Source organism: Strongylocentrotus purpuratus, unplaced genomic scaffold (genome assembly GCF_000002235.5).
Source record: "Strongylocentrotus purpuratus isolate Spur 01 unplaced genomic scaffold, Spur_5.0 spur5_scaffold_10, whole genome shotgun sequence".
NCBI lineage: Eukaryota > Metazoa > Echinodermata > Echinoidea > Camarodonta > Strongylocentrotidae > Strongylocentrotus > Strongylocentrotus purpuratus.
In genome coordinates this window covers 20,196,732-20,224,196 of record NW_022145595.1, presented here as the reverse complement: position 1 = coordinate 20,224,196, position 27,465 = coordinate 20,196,732, and the positions used below count along the sequence as shown (strand labels likewise).

Here is a 27,465-nt window from a genome sequence, read left to right as displayed (position 1 = left end):
CATCAAGCTGTTTAGAATACATAAAGGTACACCATGAACACATTATACAAATAATAGTCCTTTTTTGCAGCTATTACAGTCCCATTTGGCATTTTACTTGTTTTTTTTAAACAAAACTTACCAAAAATTTCACAAACACATCGGAATTCCACAGCAAATTTCGAGTTCAAGAACACATGAATTAAAGAAGCTTAGTGGAAAAAAAAAGAGTTTCCTAAACTCATCAATGAAATTACAAGTATCCTTCGGAGGCAAGCCTCGTGACATGTTTAGCAGCATGAAAAAAGTGGGCAACTTAAATCAGACATGTGTATCGTAATGAACAGTCTGCAACTCTACATGTTTACAGCAAGGTATCTGAATATCATTATATTTGTCAGTGATGTGTCTGAATATATAATTTCTTTAATTTATTACAAATTACTGGAGTGTCCTCATGTATGAAACTGAAATTTTGTCCAAACTGATGACAGCCATGAAATAAATGACTGATAAATTTTGAGCTGGCTTGATTTAATTACTTACTGATTAATGGAAATTTCTACAGGATCAAGTCATAGACATTTGGTGTTCAATTATTTGTGGAATGACACAACTTTTGTTTGTCAGATATGAACCTGTAAAGGTAGTACACTTTTCATGAATATCAGCTTTATTTTTTTTATAGTGGATGAAAATGAAAATCCACTTTATATTGCTAAATAACCAGGCTACATCATATTGCCACAAAGAATTGACAGCATATAATCTAAAAGGGCAGTAAATAACTTTACTGAGCAAACTGGAAACGGGCATTTCAATAAAATACAAATTATAAAAATAGCAGGCACACAAAACAAATTAATTTCCCTTCTTTTTCGGCTAATAAATTACTCTCATCTTGCAAATTAGGTCACATATTCCAAATTTCCTTAAATATGTATATGCGCATAATAATTGCCATTGTAATGATTCTTACACATACTGTATATTTTACTGTAAATTCATCCGATGTAGCTTGGATATTTGGAACTATGCAACTCAATTGACTACTGGTACATAGAATTAATTACTTGAATACCCAACATATTAGTTTCACACAATATCAACCTCTTTAATGAGTTAATCATTTAACACATGATCATTAACTATAAAGTTATCTATAATAAAATTCAGCATATAACTCACATTTCTATAATGGAAATACCCCTCTTATATTTTAAAGTAAATTTAATTCAAATTCAAGTATACTCTATAACCTACATTTCCTACAATTCATGTCCAAATTAATCCTTTTTTTTTGGAACATAACATATTACACTATGACAAACAAGATGTCTGTTTAGAGCCAGAACGGCGTTAAGTCATATCATTTACACATAATGAATGCCCTTCTAGCCCTGAGCAGACGAAATATGCAGACCTGCCAACCAGTACGATTTAGTCGTATTTCGTACGATTTTTAGAAGCAAATACGACAGTACGATTTTCCTCAATAAAATATGATTTTCAAAAAATGGTAAAATGCCAATTCTGTCCTGTAAAGTATCCTACAAGCACCTCACATAGGCAATTTGGGGATGTTCATTGGTTCATCGAACACACCAGTCGTGACGAAATCATTTATATTTAACCAATGATCCTTTAAAAAATTTCTTCCTGAATGTAGGAACTGATGCGCGTAACAGTCCGTGTTTATTTTTAAGAATACAACTTTTGTCAGTAAAATACAACTTTTGGGATTAAAGAATACAGTTTTTGAACTCCAGAGGTTGGCAGGTCTGAATATGGTGATGAAAAAAACCTTAGGGTGCAATTGCATCACACAATATGAATCGTACAGGTATACCAATATTAAATATACAACAAATAGTGAATACATAAATTTCTTCTTTAACATCTGGAAGAACACAGAGATAGGAAAGACCTTTACCATTGCACAAACTACATGATACTCAAAGAAAACCTCAAACTATAGATAGTAGTTTCATCTTTGAAGTATTAAATAACCAAGGTGAACATACCAGAGAATAAAAAATTCACAAATTCAAACCAAACATACAGTAAATGTTTGAGACTTCAAAGATTTACCACTAATCATAAACCAAATGGTCTATCTTCTAGGCACAACCTTTTCCCTGACTTTATTTGTTTACAAAGTTCTTAAAATGTACCAATCACCTAAAAAATAATTTTTTGTGTACAGCTAGAAACTATACAATCAACCTTTAAAAAAACAATTGATCAGGCATTCTATGGTTTATCAGTTAAGAATTAAACCTGACGCACCAAACCTAAGTTGGATGTGGGATCTGTGTGCACCCTATTCTATTGCATCAACTAAGCTACTCACTAGTCGCTTCTGTGTTTTAATATTGAAATTGTGTTTAAACTCACAATGTCTCTTTTAATAATGAAGAATATTTGAAGTTAACATTTTGAATATAAATTCAGGATGACAACATGGAACTCTCGACGTACGTAGCGCAATATTCTCTGGCGATTGGTACACTTAAGTTTGGAAGATGATAGGGACGGTTTGAGATGTTAATCATTAAATACCGGTATACAGTGAAAACTCATTATAAAGAGCTGTGATAAATAGCGAGGTATCTGTTATAAAAAAGATGATATAACTGGTCCCAGCTCTTTATATTCTCTTGTTTTTTTCCCCTGATATAACAAGATTCCTCATATAACAATGTTATTTACACGGTATCAAGGACCTCATTATAAGGAGTTTCCACTGTACTTCTACACACATGCTAGAAGTCAGAAGTACTCAACACTTAACATACTTGTACAATGTATTTACAGGTACACAGACATGTATGACAACGTGATATTTTTTACTGTGAAAATTGGGAGCTTTGTAATAATTGACAAAAGAATTGGGCCTAGTCTTATAAAGAGTTGCGATTGATCCGAATCAACCCTACGTCCTCCAATCAATCGCGAGGTTTACAGTACTCTCTGAACTCTTATGTACATGGTTTATAAGACTGGGCTCTGTTTACCAATTTGATGCCTACTTTGTGAACAAAAGTTCCTTTTGGCAAGTAGACAGGTTGCCAGAGGCTTTCCCAACATAGCAACAGCTAATGTATGCAAAGTAGATTCCATCCATAGAGATGCCATGTAGCATGTGAATGAAATGGCTATTAACCAGGGGTTAGCCCAAGGCTCCGTCTATAAAATTTGGGATTGATCCGAATCAATCGCAACGTTGCAGTCCCATTATCTCTACTGTACATACTGTAGTTGCGATTGACATCAATTGCAATGGCGAAAAAATTGTGATTAAACGCAACTTTTTATAGGACAGGGCCCAGGTTTATTTATCAAATTTGTCACGTTTATAGGGCCTTCTGTACATGAAAATGTACAGGTACTCGAAACGATTATAGCTTGCATAGGAATAAACGTATTGACTTGCAAGATATTAATGTACTGCTTCTTTAGCACATGTCTTTAGACATTATATTATAAAATTAGGATCCCATGAAATTTCATTACGGTAGACACAAATAAAAGTTCATACACTGAACTAATATGACTCTCACTGTGGGAAATGGAATACAGACAACCTGCATACACTAACATAAACAAAGTTGTGTAAAACAAATAACGATATTACAAAACAAAAATGTACACATCATGCAAACTGCTGACTATGAAAGGGGTGTCGTTACTACTAAGGGGGGTATCTTGTCAACCCTGCGTCCCCCTCCGGAGCTGCGTCCTCATCTTTGGGCTCGTCCTCAAAGGGGTTGGGTACGTTCCCGCCCGGATACCGGGCCTCCGCCTCGTACTGGGGACCATCGAGGGCTGGGGGAGGGGCCGACTCGTCCGATCCCGCCATACTGGGAGTGACCGGGGAACTCATCCCTCGTCGGGCGTCGTCGTTGTGGAACCTGCCGTAGGTGCGGCTCCCGACGCGGGTTGAACCGGCGTCCGACTCTGGGTCGTGGTCCTCAGGATCGATGCGGTAGGTGCGGATGATGTAGATGAGTGCCAGAGCATCTAGTATGGCTCCTGATATAGCAGAAATGACAAAGAATAAATTGGTTTAATGATAAATTTGAATACTAGAATATACCTGGTATGAATGATTCTAAACAGAGCCCTGGTAACTAACTATCAAAATCACCTATTATGTCATAACATTACCTTTATGGATATAATCCACTATTCATACTTTACATGTACTTGTTTGCTACTGTAGGTATTACATTTACAAGCTTTCAAGTTGTTAAGAACATGAAATCAAATTGTTTCAAGACTTGTGCATTTCGAGTTTCCACATCCACTTTCGCTATACTACGTTATTGACCAGAAAACTCTACTACAGACATGTAAGAGCCCTGGGCCCCATTTCACAAAACTTGTCATCAGTAAAAAATAACAGTTTTTGTTATAAGCTAGTGAAATCCTTGCTTCTGATTGGTTATCAACAGATTTGTCACTGATTTTTTATTTGTGAAACAGGTTACTGGACAAGTGTTTGTTTGAAATATAATATATATCTACAACAAAATTTAAAAACGAGTGTACTGCTCCAACGTGTCAATTAAGTCTCCAATTATCTCAACACACCATCATATTCACAAAATTGACACTTTCTTTAATATACCTGCAAGATCAAAAGTACTGGACACCGTTTGGTCTAATAAGGCTTTAAAAACAGCTCTGAAAATAATCAGAATATACTCATTCTGGAAAAATTTACATAATTTGAGACAAATTCACAGTTCTTTCTGTAGATACAAAATTGCAAATCACACCATTAACAAGAAGAAAGCACCCTCACTTGCCCAAAACCTTAGACCAATACTGCATACATACAGTACATACAAACAAACATGCCTGAAACAATTGATGGGAGTAGAGGAAGGACAAACAAGAAAGGAAAGAAAATAAAGGCAGATAATTACAAAAGAAAAATAAAAGCAGAAGATACAGAAAAAAGAGAAAATGAGAAAAGCAAACATAACACACAGAGAAAAAACAAACAATTACACGCTCACAAACACTGCTAGAATTATTTACTTTTTTCCATTACAAAAAGATATTATCGCAAGAATAAAAAAAAGCCCTGGAAAAATGCAAGGAAAACAATTGAATTGCCTACCGCACAAGCCTTTCACTTTGAATCATTAGACTACAGTTCCCTAAAACAAATTTACATAATTTTTAAATGAATGAAAAGGATCAATTGTACTGAACAATTAACAACAAAGAACACATACAAATTTGCATGTAATGAAGAAGCAGTAAATTTATTCAAATACCATAATCTTGTACAACACACTAAACACCTATAAAAAAAAATAAGGCATTCACTATTCAAAGACACAAAATACTTTAAACAGAGTAAACTTTGTCAGCAGAAATCAACAAATGGGATTCTGGAGCTAATTTTCAGACATTATTCAAGTGTTAACCCAAATTTATATCATGCAGCATGTTATGCATGTAAAAACTGCTTTAAACAGTTTTCCATATGGAATATTGATCTGCCAGGAGCTCTAAATTTACTCATGAAAATATGACTACCAGCAAAAATATCCTTTACAATATCAATCCTTTTTTATCATGGGTGAGAACTTGAGGATATATACATGTATGCAGGGATACTTTGACAAGCTGTTTACTCTAAAGAGCTCTTTCTCAAACTAGACAGAAGTGGCTTTTAATAATAGTCAAGATGTCTATAAGGAAATGGCAATGATTTTTACAAGGGAGAGGTACATACAACTAGATGCATGAATTTTATACAAGTACATGTATACTTATGTACCCGTACTGTATAGTGATGTTAAATTATATGCACCGTTTGTACATATTGCACACTAAAAAGCAAGGACATGTGCTGAACCCTGTTTAGAACACACTACTCAAGCCTTACAATAATAAAAACTAGGCAATGGCCTTATCTAATAAAAAGTTGCAATTAATTTAGATAATAGGTCAATTTATATAGCGCAGCTACTAATTGAATATACTGTACTCTATACTGCGCTTATTAATAATACAAGGTTTTTTACCCTGGTTGTAGCTGAGCTGCCATAATAAGGGGCTAAAGCATTCAAGGAATTTATTCCTACCGGGTTCCCATTTACTTCACCTAGGTGGAGAGTGGCAAATGTAGATTAATGTTTTGCCAAAGGACATTAGTGTTGCAGCAGGACTCAAACTGCAAACCATGTGATCCACAGTCCGGTGACGTATCCGGTAGACCATGACACCTCAATCGCAACTGGAAATTAATCGCAGCTCCTATCTCTTTAGTACACAGTTGCGATTAATTTCAAGTTGCTATTGATTTGAATTAATCACAACTCTTTATAATGAGGGCCAAGAACAATCTGGCTAATATGTCATGTATATTGTGAATGATCTTTCAAATTTTGTGATGACCGCTGACCTGCTCTCAACTCAACTAATGAAGGTGCAATCCCTAAATTTGGTGTATGCTTGGGGAATTTTTCACGATGAAATCTATACTACCCTTTAAACAACATGCTAACATTGCCAAGTATAAAGGTACCACCTTTATAGAGAAGTCATGTTAAAGGACCAGTATACCCCCCCAAAAAAAAAAACCAAAAAAAAAAACCAAAAAAAAAATATTTTTTTTAAATGAATAAATACACACTCAAATAAATATAAATAAATAGATAAAATGAAGAAAAAAATTAATGTCCCCCTCCCTCACAAATAAGTTCACTTTCTTGCATTTCAAATGGACCAATTATGGTTTCAGTCGTCATTTACCATGAACACAGAGTTTGGCAATGAATGTGTAATTGATGCCCTTTCCGTTTAATTCCATCAATTCTGGATAATTGCTGGATTACATGTAGGACAGGAAACATGTGATAACTTGGCAGGCATAATATCATTTTGATAATTCATAGGATTATCTACTCTTATTCTGAGTTTACTAAAAACAAATTTAAATTGTCCAGGTAAATCATAACAAATTCTTTTCAAAGACCTTAACAATTTGGCAAAAAAGTGACTATAGAATCATTTGTATCAATTAAGATTAATTGAGGCTATAGAGCATAATCTGAGAAGTTCAATTGCACTTTGAACATGATACTGTAACCCTTGTATGTCAAGGCTGGAACACAAAAAACTGACTCTACTATTACCAGTACACAAAATTCCAATCAACCACCTACATTTAAAAAATACTTCATTGCAACACCTTTTTACAAATACAAAGAAATAAACATAGAGTACCGAAGTGTGACGTACATGTACGTCATACTGGCCAAGTCGTCAAGGTTGCTGATTCCAAACGATTTTGTGTTAAACATTGGCATGGTGATCACATCATCCCCAAACACTTGTTGCTTGAATGATTTGCAGTGAACCTCATGCAATGACTCTGCTGTTTAGAACCAGTAACCCGGATGACGAGGGAATTTGGCGTTAGCACTTAGGTACTCTATTGGGTATTTTCTGTGGTTGAATTGGGCAGTGAACATCTTTTCGTTGAAGACAAAAGTAAGAACTGTCAGCAAAACTTATTAAAATCATAGTAGAAAAGTAGTTACATGTAGGTTTAATAATTTCTTCACAAAAGGATTGTGCACCACATCTAGCACTCCATAACTATTCATTCAGAAAAAAGCATCAGCAAAGAAGCAAAATGATATTGTGTAAATGCAAATATATGCATTGATACTGATGTATAAATTAACAATGCATATAAATTTCATGGCCGTTTCGTCAACAAGCTACATAATTCAAAGAATCGTTTTAAAAATACCAGTTTGTGAAATTTTCTCCACAAGAATTAAACAATTTGGGGTTTTGCTCTGCAAGAAATTCAGATTGATATTAGTTCCAAACCTCCAAAACTTGAACAAGAGTGTCAAAAAACTTTCAAGTACATTTTATTTCTACATTAAAGAAGCATGTTCGGGATCAGTCTTATTTTAAAACCTTTTAAACCATGCATGACGTGGTGTTTATAATATACATGTACAATGAGATTTGAACAATGTACATTCCTTTTCCAGCTGATATTAATACAGTAACCCACCACCAATCCAAAACACCATCACAATTCACAACCCCCATAATGAGAAATCATAAATGAATTCCACAAGTTCATCAAAAAATGAGCAAATAAATTAGACCCATGTTACACCAAAATATTATTTTAAATCTCAGGATATCCCTAATAGGGGGGGGGGGGGGGGGGGGGTGTTCTATTAAGATGTACATGCCCAAATTTTTATACATGTGTAATCGAGATTGCTTTTGAGCAAACCTGTCAGGTTTATGCCTGTAACTAGAAAGCTACATTGAACACCCGTCTCCAATAGCTTTTAGGCAAATCAATGGAAACACAAACCCAGTATATGATCACCCTGACATTTTGATTTGGTCTAAAAAGTGGTATAACATCATCATTCATGGGAGATGTTTTGGGTCAGCCTCTGTCAGAATCTCAGGTAGGACTAGGGTAGGTCTCGCGTGGGTCAAGGTAGGTTGTTTTGGTGTAACATGGGCTATTGCTTGAAAACATCAATCACAAAAGAAGTAGAAATATTAGTACTGGCCTAGATGGTGTCCAATGTGTTAGTGTGCGTTAGATGTTAAGGTGTCTATATTTAGCTCGGTGAACAGCACGCTGTTCTTCGGTGTACCCGTCATAGTAATATAGGAAGACGTACAATATGCCCAGGCACGTTAGGATTGCTCCTGGGGTGGGGTAGGTGGGGTAGGTGGGTTAGGGGTGGGGGAGAGAGGAAGAAAACAAACAAGGGGGCTTAATCATTCCATCAGTCTCCAAATCAAATAGGGTGATGTTGTTGTCATGGTGATGCGTGAAACGGATGTTATGCAATGGTTTATGAAATGGATGCTAGGGAGAAGGTGGGTTTCAAGGGAGGTCAATCACACACCATTCATCCAACAACTAAAACAAGGCTTTCTAGGATTTATAACGAAAGTCCAGAATCTGACCGGTTCTTTATATTCCCACGCTTGATTCAAGCTGCCGAAGATAGCGTTTTCGACAAACTCATACACCCACCAGCCATATGGGCCAGGTTAAGAACCCAGGCGTTTTAATTTAAGAACCACGCCATCTTCAGCTGGCAGCAAGTAAGTAGGGGGAGGTCGCTTTGCATTGGTGTGGTGGAGAACGAAATTAAATTGGCTAGATTCTGGACTAGGATGATGGAAGAAATGGATGGTGCAATGGTTTACATGTACATGTACACAAATATATGATGAATTGGTTGCTAGGGAAAGGTTAGTGGTTATAAACACACTCAAATATGGTGCCAACAACTTCAAGTTTACCAGATGTGGTGGAAGCCTACACGACATTTCCTTTAGACAAATATTTAATTTGGGCTCTTTTTCATTGGCAATATCTTCATACTATTCTTCTGTAGTAATGCCTTACAGTAGAATTGTTGTGAATTAGTTATGAATGTTGATATTCAAGGAGAAAGACAACTTCTGTGTCAAAAAAATTTATACTCATGTTATTGTACAGGTCCTAAAGGTGGGCAGTTTAAACTGCATACAGCAAGAGAAGAAATCAGAAATGAGAGTTAGATTAGATGAAAGGCATGCACATTATTAATGAACAGATACAAGATTATTTTATTAGTTTTCAATGATGTAACAATGTACTTTTTTCTATAAAAGGACACTGGACCAAGCTGAACATTACTTGGTTCAAAAGGGAATAAGGCTGATATTCATTTTTATATCAAATTATGAAGAAAATAACAAAAAATACTAGTATCAGTGTTCATAAATTAGTATTCTCATAAAGGCAAGAAACAAGATGAAGGTCAACATATAAATTGTACTCTGGAAAGCAAAATGATTACAACTAGTCAACTACCAGTATTATTTGTATCTTTTAGTATTCCACACCTTAAAGGGAAATCAAACCTTGATAGAAAACTACTCTAGAAGAAACAGAAAAATTAGACAAGCATACTGGTGCAACTTTGAATGAAATCGGACAAAAAATGAGAAAGTTGTGAGTTTTCAAAATGTGCAATCACTGAGGTATGGGCTCTTCAAGTCAGCTGTACCAAATGTACAAACACTAGACCAGTTTACTAACATATTTAAATTTATGGATGTTTCTTTCATGGGGACCTACATGTAGTGACAGTTATTCCATTAACCTAGACTACCGGTACAATATTTGAAATCTGGTCTGCATACTTTACTTGTTGTCTTGTTGCTATGGCAAAGCATCAGGCAAGCTTTCAGGTTGCCAAGAACAACCTTTGTTGATAAAGTATGCATAACATCTGTATGTTAGTAATTTGGTCTATTGTGAAGATGAATTAGACTGACTCATGACAAAAAGCATTTAGTTACAGACTGACATTGACAATGAGCTCCTGTTTGAGTCTGTACTCTGGAGTAAAAACAGGGATCACGACTCACTAGCTGGAACAAAGGCTTGTTTAAGAAATCAATTCTTTAAAATTAATCTTGTCAATGTCAATATATAGATTTCATTTGGAAATGTTATGACTTGATCACATTTTCCTCAAAAACTATTAACAAAATCATGTCTACCGGCAGTGAAATTCTGCTGGTAGTGGTATAGCGTTGGCACTACATCACATAAATGTATACCTAGTCCTTCAAAAAATGAAAATAAACGTCACTGCACTGACTGCACGTCTGCAGTAATGCAATGCACTCAATATACATGAATACATGTACACAGTTGGAGTTACACTGTACTTGTATTTCACTTTGACTTACTGTATTTATTTTATGCATACACCCCTGTACATGTACCGGTACATACATACTCCGTCCCCTCTCACTTTCATCTGCCAATATTTTGCCCATTTACAATTAGTTAAAGATGCCATCTTCCCATTAGGCCAAATAAAAAAACAAAAACATGTTTAGCGTCCTGTTTTTTTGAAAAGTAGGAAGGAGGAGGCCCTTTTTATTTTTTGTTTTTTCTTTCAAAATGGCCGCTCAAAATGGTCGCTCGGTATATTTTGCCTGACAGTCCGGGCCATTTTTTGTCAAGATGGCAGCCGACAATTTTTTTTTTTTTAAAATCAGAAATAGGGCCATTTTAGTAGTGTTTTTCATGTTTTTTTTCTTTCAAAAAAAAAAAAAAATCAAAAAAAAAATTTCAAAAAAAATTAATAAATAAAAAATAAATAAAATAAAAAAAATTAAAAATAGGAGGCGGCCCCCAAAAAGGAAGCGGGCGGGGACGCTAAACATGTATATTTTTTTTAATGGCCTTATAAACACTTATCCTACAGTTCCAGTATAATTTTATCTCATAGGTAATTACTAATTACACATATTCACACAGATGGACAAAGTTTCCTCCATTCTTATCACCACACCAATCAACCGATTTATCCAGACACGTCCATTGTTTATCTCATGCAAATAGTCCTGTTTGTTGACTTGGCACACAAACTAATCTTATTACAACACACAATGTCTAGCTATACCTACATGTACAGTATTATATTTGTATCATACAGTACACGCATCCACGCATACAGTTTTACACATACCGGTATAGTACCTACAGCGTAATACAGCTACTAACACCCTACCAAATACATTACACAAAATTACAAATGTACATTTATTCACATCTAGAAGTGAATGTATACATTTTCAAGTATGGGACTTTAGCAACTTGATAGGTCTACTGCAATTAGACAAAATGGATGCAAAATTTGTTGGTGATATACATGTGTTGCTTCAATTTTAAGAAAATATTTTCATCACTGCATCAAATAAATATCACTGAATTGAATGAAAGATTAATACCCGTACTGAGTTTGCTGTATGATATACTGTACTTTATGAGAAATAATTATTTTAGAACTGTACTCCTTTTCATGGTTATACAAAATAAACAAACTAATTTACGTTTCTGGACCAATACTTCCTAAAAACAGTGGCACATGTGAAAATGTACATGTACATGTACATTGTTGTAGATCAACTTCAAGGGATTTCAAATTAATTTCACAGAAGAAAAAAAATATAATGAATAAAAAATAAAACTTTACAACAAAAAAACCCTTTAAAAATGGCAATGATCTGCATGATCAATCTGTAGGGCACCTACATGTAATTGTAAATGCAGATGTGTTGCTTACTTGCTTTCAATTTCATGCCTGTATATAGAGATGCTGAATAAAATTATGTATTTATAAATATGTGGGACTACATAAAAGTATATATGCATACAAAAGCAAGCACTCCTCCATTCATACTTTATGATGCAATTACTATAGCCATATTACTAGCCTACAGTACAGCTTCTACCGGAGCCAGCCTATTGAAAACACCTGTTCGTAGTACTACATTGACAATGAATGCATTTATAAATAGGTTCACTCTGACTACAGAGTACAACAGGTGACACAAGATGATTGATTCAAGCACCGAAATTACACAAGTGTTGAAGTCTATTTACAGACAATGAATCATTTGGAAGTCCCAGGGTAATGTGCTATAAATAATCTATGGCAGTAAGTTATCAGGTCAGAAACAATTAAATTTTCAGCTAACACACATCTATTGGGTTTAATCCAAAGTTATCTCAGGTTTAATATGCAACTAGTTACACACATGTAAACGAACAAATAAAGAAAAATAGAAAAGAACTAAATAACATAATATCCATATTATCTACATGTATGAATGGTTCTTCAAAGGTACTACAGATTTGTCTTTTAAAACATGGAACTGATATTTTGTCTACATAAAACAATTATACAGACTGACTACTTATTTCAAAAGAGAATAACAAGTGTTTAATACACTTCAAACCCAATAATCATCATCCGCTTTTTATTTTACATACAAATATTACAAAAGCTACGACTGTTTGATTTCATACACACTTCTATAATTAAATGCTGATCCAAGCCAAATTATTTTGGCTAAAAAAAAGCAAAAAGGATAGACCTTCAATAATATAGCAGAAAAATGACTGGCTCTTGGTATAAGATTCATATATTGACACTGCTATTGAATCGGAACGCTTGATGACGTAAAAAGGAAATATAATTATTGAATCAGTATAATATTTACCTGCTAGTATTGCCAATGAGTTGGAATGCTTGATGTAACAGAATACAGAGAGTAGAAGATAAACAATGGCTCTCTTCCAATTGTCTAACCAATTCATATACTCCCAGTATACAAAACACCTGCCATCTCTGTGGAATGCAGAAATAGAAAGAAAGGTAGATGATGAAGGTAGAATAGAGATAATTAAAGCCCCTCTAAACTGTTGGGAGCCCCATATTTGCCAACAATTTAATGACAAAATTTCACTTAAATTGTATCATAATGTGAAAGAGGTTGTCATTTGAGACACACTTCTGCAAAGAATCCCCCCCCCCAAAAAAAAAAAAATAAATAAAAAAAAAAAATAATAATGTGTTTGAAGACAAATAATCACAAAAAACAATACATAATTTAGGTTTTCTGTTGTACGCAGAAAACCTTCGTTCATCAATATTTGACTTCAAACACATTTGTTTTGAAAATCCTTGCAGAAATGGGTCTTATATAACATCCTCTTTCACATTATGATACAATTAATTTTGCCATCAAATTTGTAGGGCTTTCAGGTACAAAGAATAACTACAACACTGCAAGGTCTGCACATTATCATCACTAGAACTATACCAAATAACATTGTATGGAGAACAAAAAAGGAAAAGACCTGTTAAGGTTACACATGTCAGTGGTTTGATTTAATATTTGAGATGCTAATATATATTTTTCTGTACTTTCTTTCTTCTTCCATGACCTGCATAAGAACAGCAAGCAATTGCACATTTAGGAGATCATACAAAATTGCAACCTATCCACTAACTACCGGTACAAATGAATATCATGTCTAGCTTCAATCATAAGGTAGCACAAGTGTCAAATATAAATTAATCTAAAAAAAGAATCGGAACAAATTTTGAAAGACACAAAATTTTAGTTTGATTTTGTGACAGCATTTTGACAGTGTTTCAGCATAGTTTGTGCAACGTTGTCCACTTAGAACCGATCAATGTAATGGAATATTACAGTCAAATCTGCTTTAGCGACCACCTGTATAGAAAGACCACCTGTCTATAGAGACCATATTCTTTGTTTCCCTTAAAAATGGTTTCTTATTGAAACATATACCAGTACTAAAGCAGCCTGTTATCTGTACTTAAATACTACCTGCCTATAAGGACCACTTTTCTTGTTTCCCTTGAGCGGTCTTTATATACAGGTTTCACTGTTCTCTACAATCAAGGCAACACAGAAAGATTGTACCCACCTACTGCAGCAGTTGTCACAACATGGAGTAATAAATATCATAAGCTCTAACAGGGATACTATCAAGGCAGCAAATCTAAGAGAGAGAGGGAGAAAAAAAAGATTAGTTATTCATTCAAAGTGTACCAATCACCCCAAAATAATTTGTATCGTATACGGTGTATGTTAGTCCTTCCATCTCATAGTACTATGAGCTTCAAATATTACGGTTTTCTTTTGTAAAGAGACTTTGCAAGTTACTAAACATTCTAAATGATAAGTAATACAATTGGCAAGTCAAGGGTATGGCCCCCTATGATACTAAGTATTATTGAATAGTATTCTGGAATCATTAACATAGAAATAGCATTTTATTTGATGTTTTGACTGATTCATGTATTACTCTGTAATGAATGTTAATGTAGTATTATTTCATTTCCTTTATAAAGCACATAGAGAATTATATGAATCATTATGCGCTATATAAGCACTTTCCATTATTATCATTATTCATTTTCTAGTACTGTTATGGCTAACGGCTTATTTTAATCATCAAATATAGTGAAATCTTAGTTATGGTATGTATAACAAAGAGGTGTCACGGTCCAGAGGATACGTTGCTAGACTGTGAATCACATGGTTCGCGATTCAAGTCAAACTGTGACATTAATGTCCTCTGGCAAGATATTAATCAATATTGGACGCTCTCAACCAAGATATAGATGGGCAATAATAATAATAATATTCCGCTTTTATATAGCGCTCATCTATGATGTTTCTATTAAAGCGCATAACAGATATACTATTGCCCGGTAGAAAGAAATTCCCTGAATGCTTGAGTGCCTTATCACGGTAGAGCAGCTTAAGCTGGGGGTAATAGTGGGATTACAGGGCCCTCAGGGAGAACAGTATTAATACTAGGCGTGTCTTCACTATCTCGAGATTGCCAAATATCCAGCTATTTGAACTATCCTGATCGAAACTATCCAGCTAATTTGCGTCTTCATTAGACTGAAGTAGCAAATTAGCAGGATAGTTGGTCGGGATAATATCCCAAGATATCTCGGTCTAGTTTGCAAAATATCCCACTATTTCCGAACTAGCGGGATAGTTTGCGACCGTCTTCGTTAGACAGAAGTACGGAGTCAAATATCCCGATCCCATCACGCACAACGATTTCCAGTTGTCCGTGTTTACTAGTTGTACTAGCGCGCTGAGCGGTAGAGATCGCATGTGTGCCGGAAATCGTTGTGCATGATGGGATCGGGATATTTGACTCCGTATTTCTGTCTAATGAAGACGGTCGCAAACTATCCCGCTAGTTCGGAAATAGTGGGATATTTTGCAAACTAGACCGAGATATCTTGGGATATTATCCCGACCAAGTATCCAGCTAATTTGCTACTTCGGTCTAATGAAGACGCAAATTAGCTGGCTAGTTTCGATCGGGATAGTTCAAATAGCTGGATATTTGGCAATCTCGAGATAGTGAAGACGGGCCTACTGATGCGGCTACCCTGGGTAAACAAGACATATTTATTATTTACAATATTACATAAAGGACAACACAGCTTGGGCTTGCCCCTGTACGTGTACATGCTCTCTTTAACATACTTACAAAATATATATGAAGAATAGATCTGTAGCCCCATTATTAGTATCATATACCTGTGTTATACCAATGGCCCATAGTGCTGTGGATGGAAAGAAAACAAAGGGAGAAAATATTTTATTATCATAATATCCTGTTGTATCTATCAAATCAAAACATCTTTTATTGAAGTTATCTTTTTGTATCTATGTACACAAGTATATCATTTTATGTTTCTATACAATGTAAATATACCACAAATTTTCATTGCTAACTGGACCTTATGAATCATATCAAACTGAATTCAAAGATCAATTAAATAAATAATAAAATGATTTGTCACATGTTTGAAACTCCTTTGTGACTACAATATGCTTACATGTACATGTACATGACTGTAGGGTACTTGCTGTGTGTTGCCTCTAAAAGTGCCACAATTACCAACATACACACATATCTCCAAGGAAGCCAAAAGTTATTCCATTTTTAATATCTTTTTTTTTCTTCTCTCTTTTCTATTTCTTTTCTAATTTTATGTTGTTGAGCCATTGTTGAACCATTGTGTTCACGAAACAGGATTTTGAATGAATGTGACATGTTTGGTTTGCAATGTCTGCATAAAAAAGTATTATAAAAGGTGTGTGTTTGCAATACACACCTATTTGCTTTTTTGTAATGTAGACGTGTACTTAGTGTAACCGATACATGTACATCATCTATGCTAACTTTTCACATGGAGAGAAAAGACATAAAGGGAGGGAGAGGAAGAGAGAGAGAGAGAGAGAGAGAGAGAAGGGGGAAGAGATGGGGGGGGGGGGGGGGGGGCAGCAGGAACTTACATGTAGGCTTACCAACTGTGCATAACATTGGGTGGGGGGGGGGACTTACGAAAAAACAGACAAAAGGCCCATTTACATTGCAGAAAAACCAATTTGAAAAAAAAAAAAAATTAAAACTACCAATTGGAAAATGCCATAAAAAGCATCAGTGTTTGATAATTCTGTTTTCTGAAATCAGAATCTATTCACTATTATTATGAGAGCAAGCATTTTCACTGCAAAAACCGTTTGGAGTTTCAGCATGCATTTCAAAAACCATACTCCAAACATGTTTTTTGGTTTTTGTGTGTGTTCATGGTTCTGAGCTTCGCAACTTTAGACAAAACTCTAGAATATGAGCAAATTGACAATTTTTTTCTTCCAGTGTAAACGCTCCTTAGGTCTAATACGAACACACACAATCAAATTAGCACATGGTTTTCAAGCATAATGCATTCATGCTCCAATGATAACAATGTAATATGATCAGTGCGCTAATATTGTCTTATTGCACCCATGGAGACTGTGTCCTAATCTAAACTGCCTAACCAACTGTGCGGAGAGAAGGCTCTCTTATTGTGGACATCTGGTCAAAAATGTTCACTCTTTTCAAAGACCTTCATGTTCTCTTTGGCCCAAATTCACAAAGGAGGTTTATGTGCATCATATGACGCATTTCGATGCGTTTCAGACCAAGGTTCAGACAAACCTTGGTCTGAAACGCGTCAAAACGTGTTAGCACATAAACCTAGGTTTGTCTACAAACCTCCTTTGTGAATTTGGGCCAATGAGTCTGGGTAACGTGTAAAAGTAAAATTGTAAATACTGAATTATAACACAGACACTTACTGTTCACTGTGTCCTAGAAAAAACATAATTCATACGTAAATAAAGAGAAAATCTTCACATCAATTTCAACTACCTGCCAACTGAAATCATATACAATCAAATAAACGAATGTGTTTAATTGCCACATCATTTTATCAAATGTATTATTTGGTTCGGTTTGATAGTTTGTTTAACCTGACTGCTACATGCATGTGTTTGCTTGTAACTTATATATGTAAGCAACTAGGGGACCTACGACTTTAAGTCCTCTACGAGGGACTCGGTCAGGAGGAATACGGCCTGATCAAAGGGCAACAGCGCATCGCGGCTTGGTTTCGAACCCAGGGCCTCCTGGCTACAAGATCACTGACCGCGCTCGACCCCTGAGCCATCGCATCTCCTCTGATTTAAAAAATATCCCATTCTAATTGAAGCCTAAATGCAACTATGAAAAATTTGCAGTTCCAGAGAATGCGATTAATAAAGAAATAATGTAAATAATGAAATAATGAAAAAATAATGTAAATAATGTAAATGACGTGGGCTCAATCCCACCCCCCTTTGTTTTTTCCTTTTATATTACTTCCTTGTTAACGATTATAGCGGCCTTAAGCTTTTACAGGATTTGTGCATGTACGAACATATGTATGATTATTTTTATTAATACATCCTTTTCATTTTTATGAACACATTGATGATTTTATTTCTTCAAAGATTTGTCTTCTTTCATTATAATGCTTTAATGCTTAAGCTTTTTTATTTTTATTTTTTCATTTTAGTAAAGAAAAAAAGTTACATGATATTGTATTATTTTGTTGTATATATGTAAATACAAAACAAACAAGTTTTACATTCATATGTAAAAACAAATTAACAGAAAAAAATCTTGCCAAAGAATGGAACTAGGCTCGACTAGCACTTGTGCTAACTTCTAGTTCCCATTAAAGGTAAAGACCAGTATTGGAAACGCACAAAAAATGAAATGGAAGCTCTCATTACCAATCATGTGAAAGAATATGTTTTGACTAATACATGATGATAACAAATTTGTCGGGGAACCGCCTAATAATTCATATATTTGGTAAATTTGTTTCTCTCATGGTCTGTGAGAGATATAGGGTAGTCCCATATACATCTTTCTGTGTATAGTGCTTGTAACTTTACGCAGAATGGGCCAAATTTCTTATCATTTTGATGATTCCAGAACCTTGCAGATGCTAGATGATCAACCTTTTCTGATCGATTCCACAACATTTCTTTCACAATGCAATCGCATGACCATAACTGGTCTTTACCTTTAACAACTTCACCTAAACATAGTAATATACATATTTACGTATATATCTTTTGTACATTTAATAGTATGCAGATGTATGTCTACAAAATATCGTTTTAAAACCATTACTGTTCAATCGACATTACTCTTGTGTTATGTATACATGACATGTATCAGTATTATTCTTTGCATTATATGATTGTTCATATATAGTGTCATTATTGTGATGTGTTGTTGTTAATAAATTCAAAATTCAAATTCAAATAATAAATTCAAAATTCAAATTCAAGAAGGGTGCACAGAAATTACAAAAAATTGAATTTAAATTGTAATCAGCTTTCTAAAAATACACATACATGTACATGGATCTAAACAATAACTGTTCCTAATTTTATTCAATATTAGACCTTTTCATTTTTTTAAAATACAAATTACTATTGAAGGATTAGTATAAATCTGTGTACATCATTTGCCTGTCATGTCTTGATAGGGACATAATGCATGGCTACCGATGTGTAAAACCAGGGAGATTTATATGTTACATGATACTCTATAAATGGCTGTACATGGCATTATGATCAAGGCATCCTGCATGCAAGGACGCATGTGTTCATGTAGTTGATCTAACAGCTCGTAAGCTCCAATTTTTTTAACAAAAAATGGAAACCGAGCTGCCTGAAATATGCTGGTCCTGTGGGCTATATACTTGCATGTACATGTACACATATCACCCAAAGCTATTATCTTGTATTGGTTGCAAGTGCTTGAGCTTGTTGAGAAACGGCTCTAGGATTTTAGAGTTTATTTCAACCCGTAATACTTATGGCACTTTAATCATGTACATGTAATGAAGATATGCATTATTCTTCTTCTTGTTATCTGAATGATCAGAGATGTAAAGGATGATCTTTCAATCAGCTCTACAAATCTAAAAGGGTGAGATAAAAATAAAAAAGGACAACAAATAAGCATCGCCAAAAGGAATTCCCACTTACATTTTTACCATATTCTCTCCGTTTCATCGTAGGTGAAGCTACGTACTACATAGAAGTCCAAATCACTCCCCCCCCCCCCCCCCCAAACAAAAAAGAGCCAATGAATACACAAGCTTTACTAGATTATTTTAATTTGTTGATGTTTCTTTCCTTGAGACCTACATGTAGTGGCAAGTTATTTCATTAACCTGTTATCATCAATGAATAAACTACAATAGTTAAAATTAAGTCTGCATACGTTACTTGTAACTAGACCTATGTGGGGTAAGCCTTGTGCAAGCTTTCAGGTAATATCATGAACAACCTTTGTTTGAATGAATACATTTTTTGAACATGTTAGTAAACTGGTCTATTCATCACAAGTACAATGCCGATGGAAAGTGTTGTTGTTGTTTTTTGTTTTTTTTCCCCCCAAAATGAAGAGAGAGAGTCCCATAATAAAATTTGTGCACAGGGCCACAAGAGTAGTGTGGCAGACAGAGCATTAAGTTTACAGCGCTCTTCTACTTCATTTTTTTTTTTACTCTCCCCGCCGCACTGTGTAATCTTGAATCAAAACAGGTTTAGATTAATACTTGTCAGCACCATCCTAAAACCTAAATAATGAAAAAACTGAAATATTATTAAAGTCAAACTGGAAACAAACATGACCATGAATCATGATGAACAAACAACTGACGATGTCATTGTCACATGATCATGAACGTTTCTGTTTTATCATCACGTTTGTGGAATGGAATCACAATCACTGAACCAAGGTAAACAATTTCAATTTCAAACATAGACTAATTGTATATTTATAAGTAAACATCAATATCTAAGTACATGTTTTACAACTGACTTCAGTCAGAATTAAATAGGCCTAGGCCTAATAATAGTAATACATCTAACTCTCTCTCTCTATCTCTCTGATCTGAGAGTCTGACAAATCAAATGGCTGCATGAACATGACTTTTTACAAACCCACCTCCTCCGACTAAAACTCCACACGTCCGCACAAAAGGTGAATAATATCTCCACAAACAGGTACAGCAACCGTCTTCACAGCAACCTTGAGCCATTATTTTGAAATTAGTTTACCAAATCCTATGAAATAAAAGTCTTTTTACAGATATACACACAGAGAGTGGGCGCGGCACCCGGCGACGCGACGGATAGTCTAATAATGCTGTGGCTTAGCATGCACTGAGCGGTGGCGCGCCTGGACGGCTGGCGTGGTGGCTGGACTTGTGCTGGCCAAATTGATTCGCCCTGCCTGCCGTGCAGAAAAAGATTGTTTGAGCTGTCACCGTAAGTGGCGCCAATGCAAAACAAAATTGACACACAGTCAGCAGCATGCAGGGCCGGGCTGAAAAATAAACATCCCCAAACAAAAAATAGAAATAAATATATACTTTTTTTAAATATATAAAGCAATTGTGCCTAAATATATGTTCTAATCAGAATTATTGATGTTCAGCACAGTAAGTATATACCTACGTAGAACAAAATTACTGTCGGAAGGGTAAGAGGGGGGGGGGGCGGGGGGGGGGGGGTAGAGACTATGGGGCACAATCATTTTTAAAGGGGACTTGGGTACTTAATGTGAAAGGAAGCCAATTTGCAATACAGTGTACGCTTATCTTTGTATTTCATGTAATAAATATCCTTTTAGTCTAAATACTCTACTTATCCATTATATATATCCATTTTATTTTATATTTTATATTATATTTTATATCCATGTCAAACCGACTGTAGACCGGTTCTACATCGACCAAATCTTGGCTAGTGGGGCCTGGTAATCTGAAGTTAATGGCTCTCAGGCGCGTACGCATGCGGGGGGGGGGGGGGGGGGGGGGGGGGGGGGGGTTAAACCCCCTTTTTATTAAAAAAAATCCTAATGGATGACCTAAAAGAGCTAAAGTCGAATATTTTCAAGATCAAATTGAAGAAAACAAACATGACTCCAGGAAGTTATGGAAAAATTTGAAGGGTTTAGGTCTAAAAGGCAAAGGGAAAAGTGCTCAAGAGACAGTTATTAATGTCCAGGGAGAATTATGTCATGATAAATCAAGAATAGCAAATGAGTTCAATAATTATTTTACAACTGTGGCTGACAAGTTAGCGTGTAAATTACCAGTAAACACGAACAAATTCCATGCCGACAGTGAAAGATTTCAAAAGTTTTATGACGAGAAAGACATCTCAAAAGATAGTTTTCACTTTTCTCCAGTTACAGAAAAGTTTGTTTTAGATGAGTTAAACAAGTTGAAAGTATCGAAAAGTACTGGACTAGATATGATACCAGCCAGATTTTTAAAAGATGGGGCGAGAAATTTGTATGAACCTTTGAATTATATAATCAATTTATCTCTTATGTCTTCTACCTTTCCTGACGACATGAAAATTGCAAAAGTAACACCGCTACATAAAAAGAAAGACAAAACTGACGTTGGTAATTATAGGCCTATCAGTGTTTTAAGCGTAGTTTCAAAAATTTTGGAAAAATCGGTTCATGCTCAAATAGAGAAATATTTTCAAGAAAAAAAGTTAATATATGAATTTCAGTCCGGCTTTCGTAACGGATATTCCACTGAAACATGTTTAATACATTTATCGGATTTTGTTAGGAATGAAGTTTCTCAAGGGCGCTTTGTTGGAATGGTTCTTCTGGACTTACAAAAAGCCTTTGATACTGTAAATCATAACATACTGTTAAAGAAATTGGAAGTGATGGGTTTGGATTCGGCATGTGTTAAATGGTTTAGATCATATTTAACTAATCGTCATCAAGTGGTAACTATGCAGAAGGTAATATCTGATTCCCTGCCTATTAAATGCGGGGTTCCACAAGGGAGCATTTTAGGCCCCATTCTCTTTATGTGTTATATTAATGATATGTGTACTTGTGTTAATGATTCTAAATTACTTTTATATGCTGACGATAGTGTGTTACTATATTCAGATACAAATCCTAAGTCAATTGAAGAAAAACTAAGTGCAGAATTGGCAAAATGCATCGAATGGATGACAGACAACAAGCTTAGTTTACATGTTGGAAAAACAGAAAGTATTTTATTTTGTTCGAAGGGAAAGTTTAAATATACACGTGACTTCAAGGTTACCTATAATAATCAAGTGATTGAGAGAAAAGATTCAGTAAAATATTTAGGAATAAATTTAACTAGTGATCTGTCATGGACAGGTTTGGTAGATTCAATTGCCAAAAAGGCTAATTCTCGCTTAAAATTTTTGTATAGATACCAAACTTGTATGAACATGAAGTCGAGACGTATTTTGTGTTTTGCTTTGATACAATGTTTATTTGATTATGCTAATGCTGCTTGGTACAGTAGTCTGGGCAAGATGGATAAGAAAAAGTTAAGAATAATTCAGAATAAGATGGTAAGATTTATTAATTGCTTAGGCCCAAGAACACACGTCGGGAAAAATGAACTTGAAGAAGCAGGTATACTCCATGTAGGTCAAAGGTCTAAACAACTCGTGTTACACCATGTCCATAAAATATACTACTCAGATGTAGATCATTATATTACTAATAATTTTACTCGTGTCTCAAATATCCATGGATACGATACAAGAAATAGTCATTTTAATTTTGTTTTACCCAAGCGAAAAGGACAAATTGGAAACTCTTTTTATTTTAATGGTATCCAATTTTGGAATTCTCTCCCAAAACATGTCAAAATAGTTAAGAATTGTTCACACTTTAAAAGTGTATTAAAACAATACCTAAAGCATGAATCCCTTCAAGAACAGTAATATCAGTTATCTTAAATCACAGTTCATTATGTGTAGCGCATGTTTTTAAGTTTAATCTTGCATAATATACCGTAGATCATTGTTTGCTATAAGTTCTAGAAATTTGTGTTGTTGTTTATGTTATATTATTTATTCGTAATATTCGTAGTAGTTATTAGTTGTGATATTTTATTCTCATGCCATACTGTACACGTACTTTATAGGACCCCGTTGGAAATAAGCCTTTTCCGGCTTTCATGGGTTATCCTGTCAATGTATCTTCTCGTTCCATTTTGCTTTATGTATGCATTCAATGTACTATACTTGACGAATAAAATCAATCAATCAATCAATAAAAAAGATGACCTTACCCCCCCCCCAACGGAACGGAATATCGATTGGTCAAATTTTCAAAATTTCGGTACCAAAAAAAATAAAATGTGTCCTTTTACCCCCCCCCCCCCCCCCATAACATTATTCTCATTTTCTTCAAATGCATGCCATTTTTTAATGATTACATTACATAATTTCCCACGGAATTCGTTTGATAGCATCCAATGTTGCGCAATGCGTTTAGTGCATGATAGCTGCAGCATGCAAACTTCAATGTCCCATTCTTGTACTAATTGTGTTGTTTTGCTTGTCCTGTCATGTATTGTCTTGTTGTGTATCGTCCCGTTTTCCCCATCCTTCCTTGCATTTTCTACTTTATGATATTTTATGTTAGGGAACCTAAATTAAGCTATGCTTTCCTATGTTACCTCCGCCATTCAGCAAGCAGTATTATCTTCTTTATCTCAATTGTGTACTTTTACTGCATCGCACGTACCCTACCTTATTATGTATATTGCCTGTTTGTTAACATTTTTATTGGAATGACTTTGTAAAACGAAAAACTGTTATTGTGGAATTAAATCAAATGAAATAAAATGTAATTTTTTTCTCTCGTATAGTCGGGCCGGGTTCGGTCTTGTTGGCGTGACAGAGGTAAACTCTCGCTTATGTAGTAGGCCTTTAAATGTAAATGCCATATGTATGTAGTTATTTATTCATATCTTATATGGCAGAAACAAATGTCTTTTGAACTTGGAATATGATCATCACGATTGGGTAACATCTTCACGTTGTATTACCCTTTTAAGGGTGTATGCTGTAATAGTCGGAAGTTATTGGTTTTTCATAGTTTCCCATTTCTTTTCTATTTTGACAAGACGTCATGTTCAGTTGTGCAATATGGATCTTACGTCAATTAAGTTCCACCTAGCAGGTTTGGCATGTGGAAAATTGTCGCAATCCTTTCATAAAGTGATTTCCTTATGCAATGAATCACGTGTATATATTTGTTTTCCTATTTCATCATGCAATATTCTAGAATTATCTTTGTCATATTTTATAATTAGATGGAGTGTCATTTTTTTTTTTTTTTTTTAATGACTCACTGCTATTTGGTAAACAGCGCCATCTGACGGGGAAGCAATATATGCCAAGAAACTCGTCTGCATACAATCAGGACTCTATTTTGACAAGCCAAACTAATCATTCAAATTGGTATGATATATTGATATATTGGGGGGGGGGGGGGGGGTCATCGATTTTAGTATAGGTGGATGACATGCAAGGGTTTTGGAAAGATTCGTAACCACCTTCTTCTCACGTTGGATACCCAATCCCACATCTCCCCCAAATCTCCCCATCTCTAATTTCCCTCTAAAAAAAAAAAAAAAAAATCGGTAAGGGGCTGGGGCATTACCCCCTAGCCCAACAAATGCTCTACTGTTTGGACTCTGTATCCAGATTCGTGAACTCGTTATATTAAAAAAATATGCATGCACTAGGAAATCATTGCCTATACGGTCGCAATGTGTTTAGTTGAAAGTGTGCCCTAAAAAAGGTTCGACATAATTATTTCCATCATGTTTAAATAAATAGTCAAAACTTCAGTCATTTAGGCAACATGATATTGGTTTAAAAAAACTGTATAAAAAAATTCTTATTCATTACAGATTAGTGTAGTATCTTTTCTTTCACCTTCTGATGCAGGTCATTTTTTTTTCTTCAATTTTCCTTTTGGAAGGTTTGATTTTCAAGTTTAAAGATAAAACGATAAAGATGAATTTGAGAAGATACAATGCAATGATGTTGATAATGATAATGATAATGAAAATATTAAAAAGGAAAATAAATAATAATGATAATAATGGTATAATAATAATTATTTTTTATAATGCTAATAATAACGATTGTAATGCTAATAATACTAATGAAGTTGTAAGGAGCTCCAAATTGGGAGCCCCAAGTGTTGGGAGCCACAGAGGATTTCGAAAAAGTACCCTTTTTCTTGAAATTTGACTTTTTTGAACCCCTTAACGCGGCACCACGCGGAACGTGTCCAATCCCCCAGACACCCCTTTATATATGTTTCCTTGCTCACGCATGCTTACAGTATTTATATTTGACTGAGACCCCTTGGATATTCGTCCATTCACTTCCGCAATGCTCATCAATACATTCTTTCATTTTTTTTTTAGCCTGTCCTTCTGCTTGCGTAAGGTTAAAAAGCTCCTCTTAAAGTGTTGGAAGCCCAAAACAATTTGACGGCAAAATGTCAAGTAAATTGTATCATTATAATGTGAAAATATTAAATTTTGTCTTCAAACACATTGTTCTTAAAGGGGAAGTCCACCCTGAAATTAAGTTAGTTCTAATAGGAGTAGAAAAATGAGAGAAACGAGTCAGTGAAAGTTTGAGCAAATTCCGATTAAAAATAAGGAAGTTAGGATTTTTGAAGTTGTGATCAATCAAACACAAATTGGCAACTCTATGACGTATCATGCGAGCTCAACTTCCATTTGCTCAGTACTAAAAAAATCTAAAATTGTCATTTTCCCTCAAGAAAAATTTCAACCATACATGCACCCTAAATATAATAATTGCAAATATGTTTCTATACTCCCCCTGCAAGGAACAAATATATATTCCGTCATCAATAACGAAGAAAACATGATTTTATGGAATATTATGCACAAAGCAAATGAAGGAGAGCTCGTATAATAAGTCACAAAGTTGCCAATTTGTATTTGATTGATCACAACTTCAATAATTCATAACTCTCTTATTTTCATTCAGAATTTGCTCAAACTTTCACTCACCTGATTTTCTTATTATTCTGCCTCTATCGAAACAAACTTATTTTGGGGGTGGACTTTCCCTTGTTCTTAAGAAGTTGGACGCGGTCCGCGCTGTGCCGCGTTAAGGGGTTAAAACACGTCAAATTTCAAGAAAAATGGTACTTTTTCAAAATCCTGCTGTACGCGTTTAGAGATATTTTTCAAGATCCCGACTCAAGAAGTTACAATTTTACAATACTTGTTCAGGTGTACACTTTTGTGGAATACCCGTTAAGGGTGTGCTTTGGGGAAACAACACGCGAAATCCTCATTTAGGATATATTTCGGCTTCAGAAAATATCCTTGTTGGGAGGGGGGGGGGGGGGGTGTCTGGAAAACCTGTGGTCATGACTGAGACCCGTGGGACGAATAATGTATATAGGAAAAGCGAAGCAGTTATTATGAAGCCTTATACTCTTACCGACACCACTGAAACCAGGGCCTGTAACCATGGTAACGCAAACCTTAGGAATGTATTGTAATATTGATTGATCGATAATCGATATTGTGCAATCAATATTGATTGCACATCATGGTCAATTGCAAAATAGCAGTCAACTGCTAAGTTACGTTTTTTTTTACGGTGCCCAGAACGACAACAATCCTTAAAAAACAAAAAAGTAAACAACAAGCTAACAAACAACAAAATCAAACTAGCGCTAGTCCAAGGATCGGTCGGGATGAAATGGGTTTGGAGTTGGGTTGGCTGTGTGACCGGGGAATAAAACTCTTTCTTCTTCGATGAGTTCCGTGT

At 35.0% G+C, this 27,465-nt stretch overlaps 1 protein-coding gene across 1 annotated transcript; it reads right to left on the bottom strand.

The window, feature by feature from the left end:
• Window positions 1-1,875: 1,875 nt before the first annotated feature.
• On the bottom strand, window positions 1,876-21,039 carry LOC100893361. Its single transcript, XM_030979715.1, has 5 exons — window positions 20,768-21,039; window positions 15,911-15,986; window positions 14,315-14,389; window positions 13,078-13,205; window positions 1,876-4,014 (listed from the first exon to the last, which is right to left on the bottom strand). Exons 1-5 carry the CDS (start codon window positions 20,859-20,861, stop codon window positions 3,674-3,676), a joined length of 714 nt encoding a protein of 237 aa, XP_030835575.1. The 5' UTR covers window positions 20,862-21,039; the 3' UTR covers window positions 1,876-3,673.
• Between the last annotated feature and the right edge of the window lie 6,426 nt (window positions 21,040-27,465).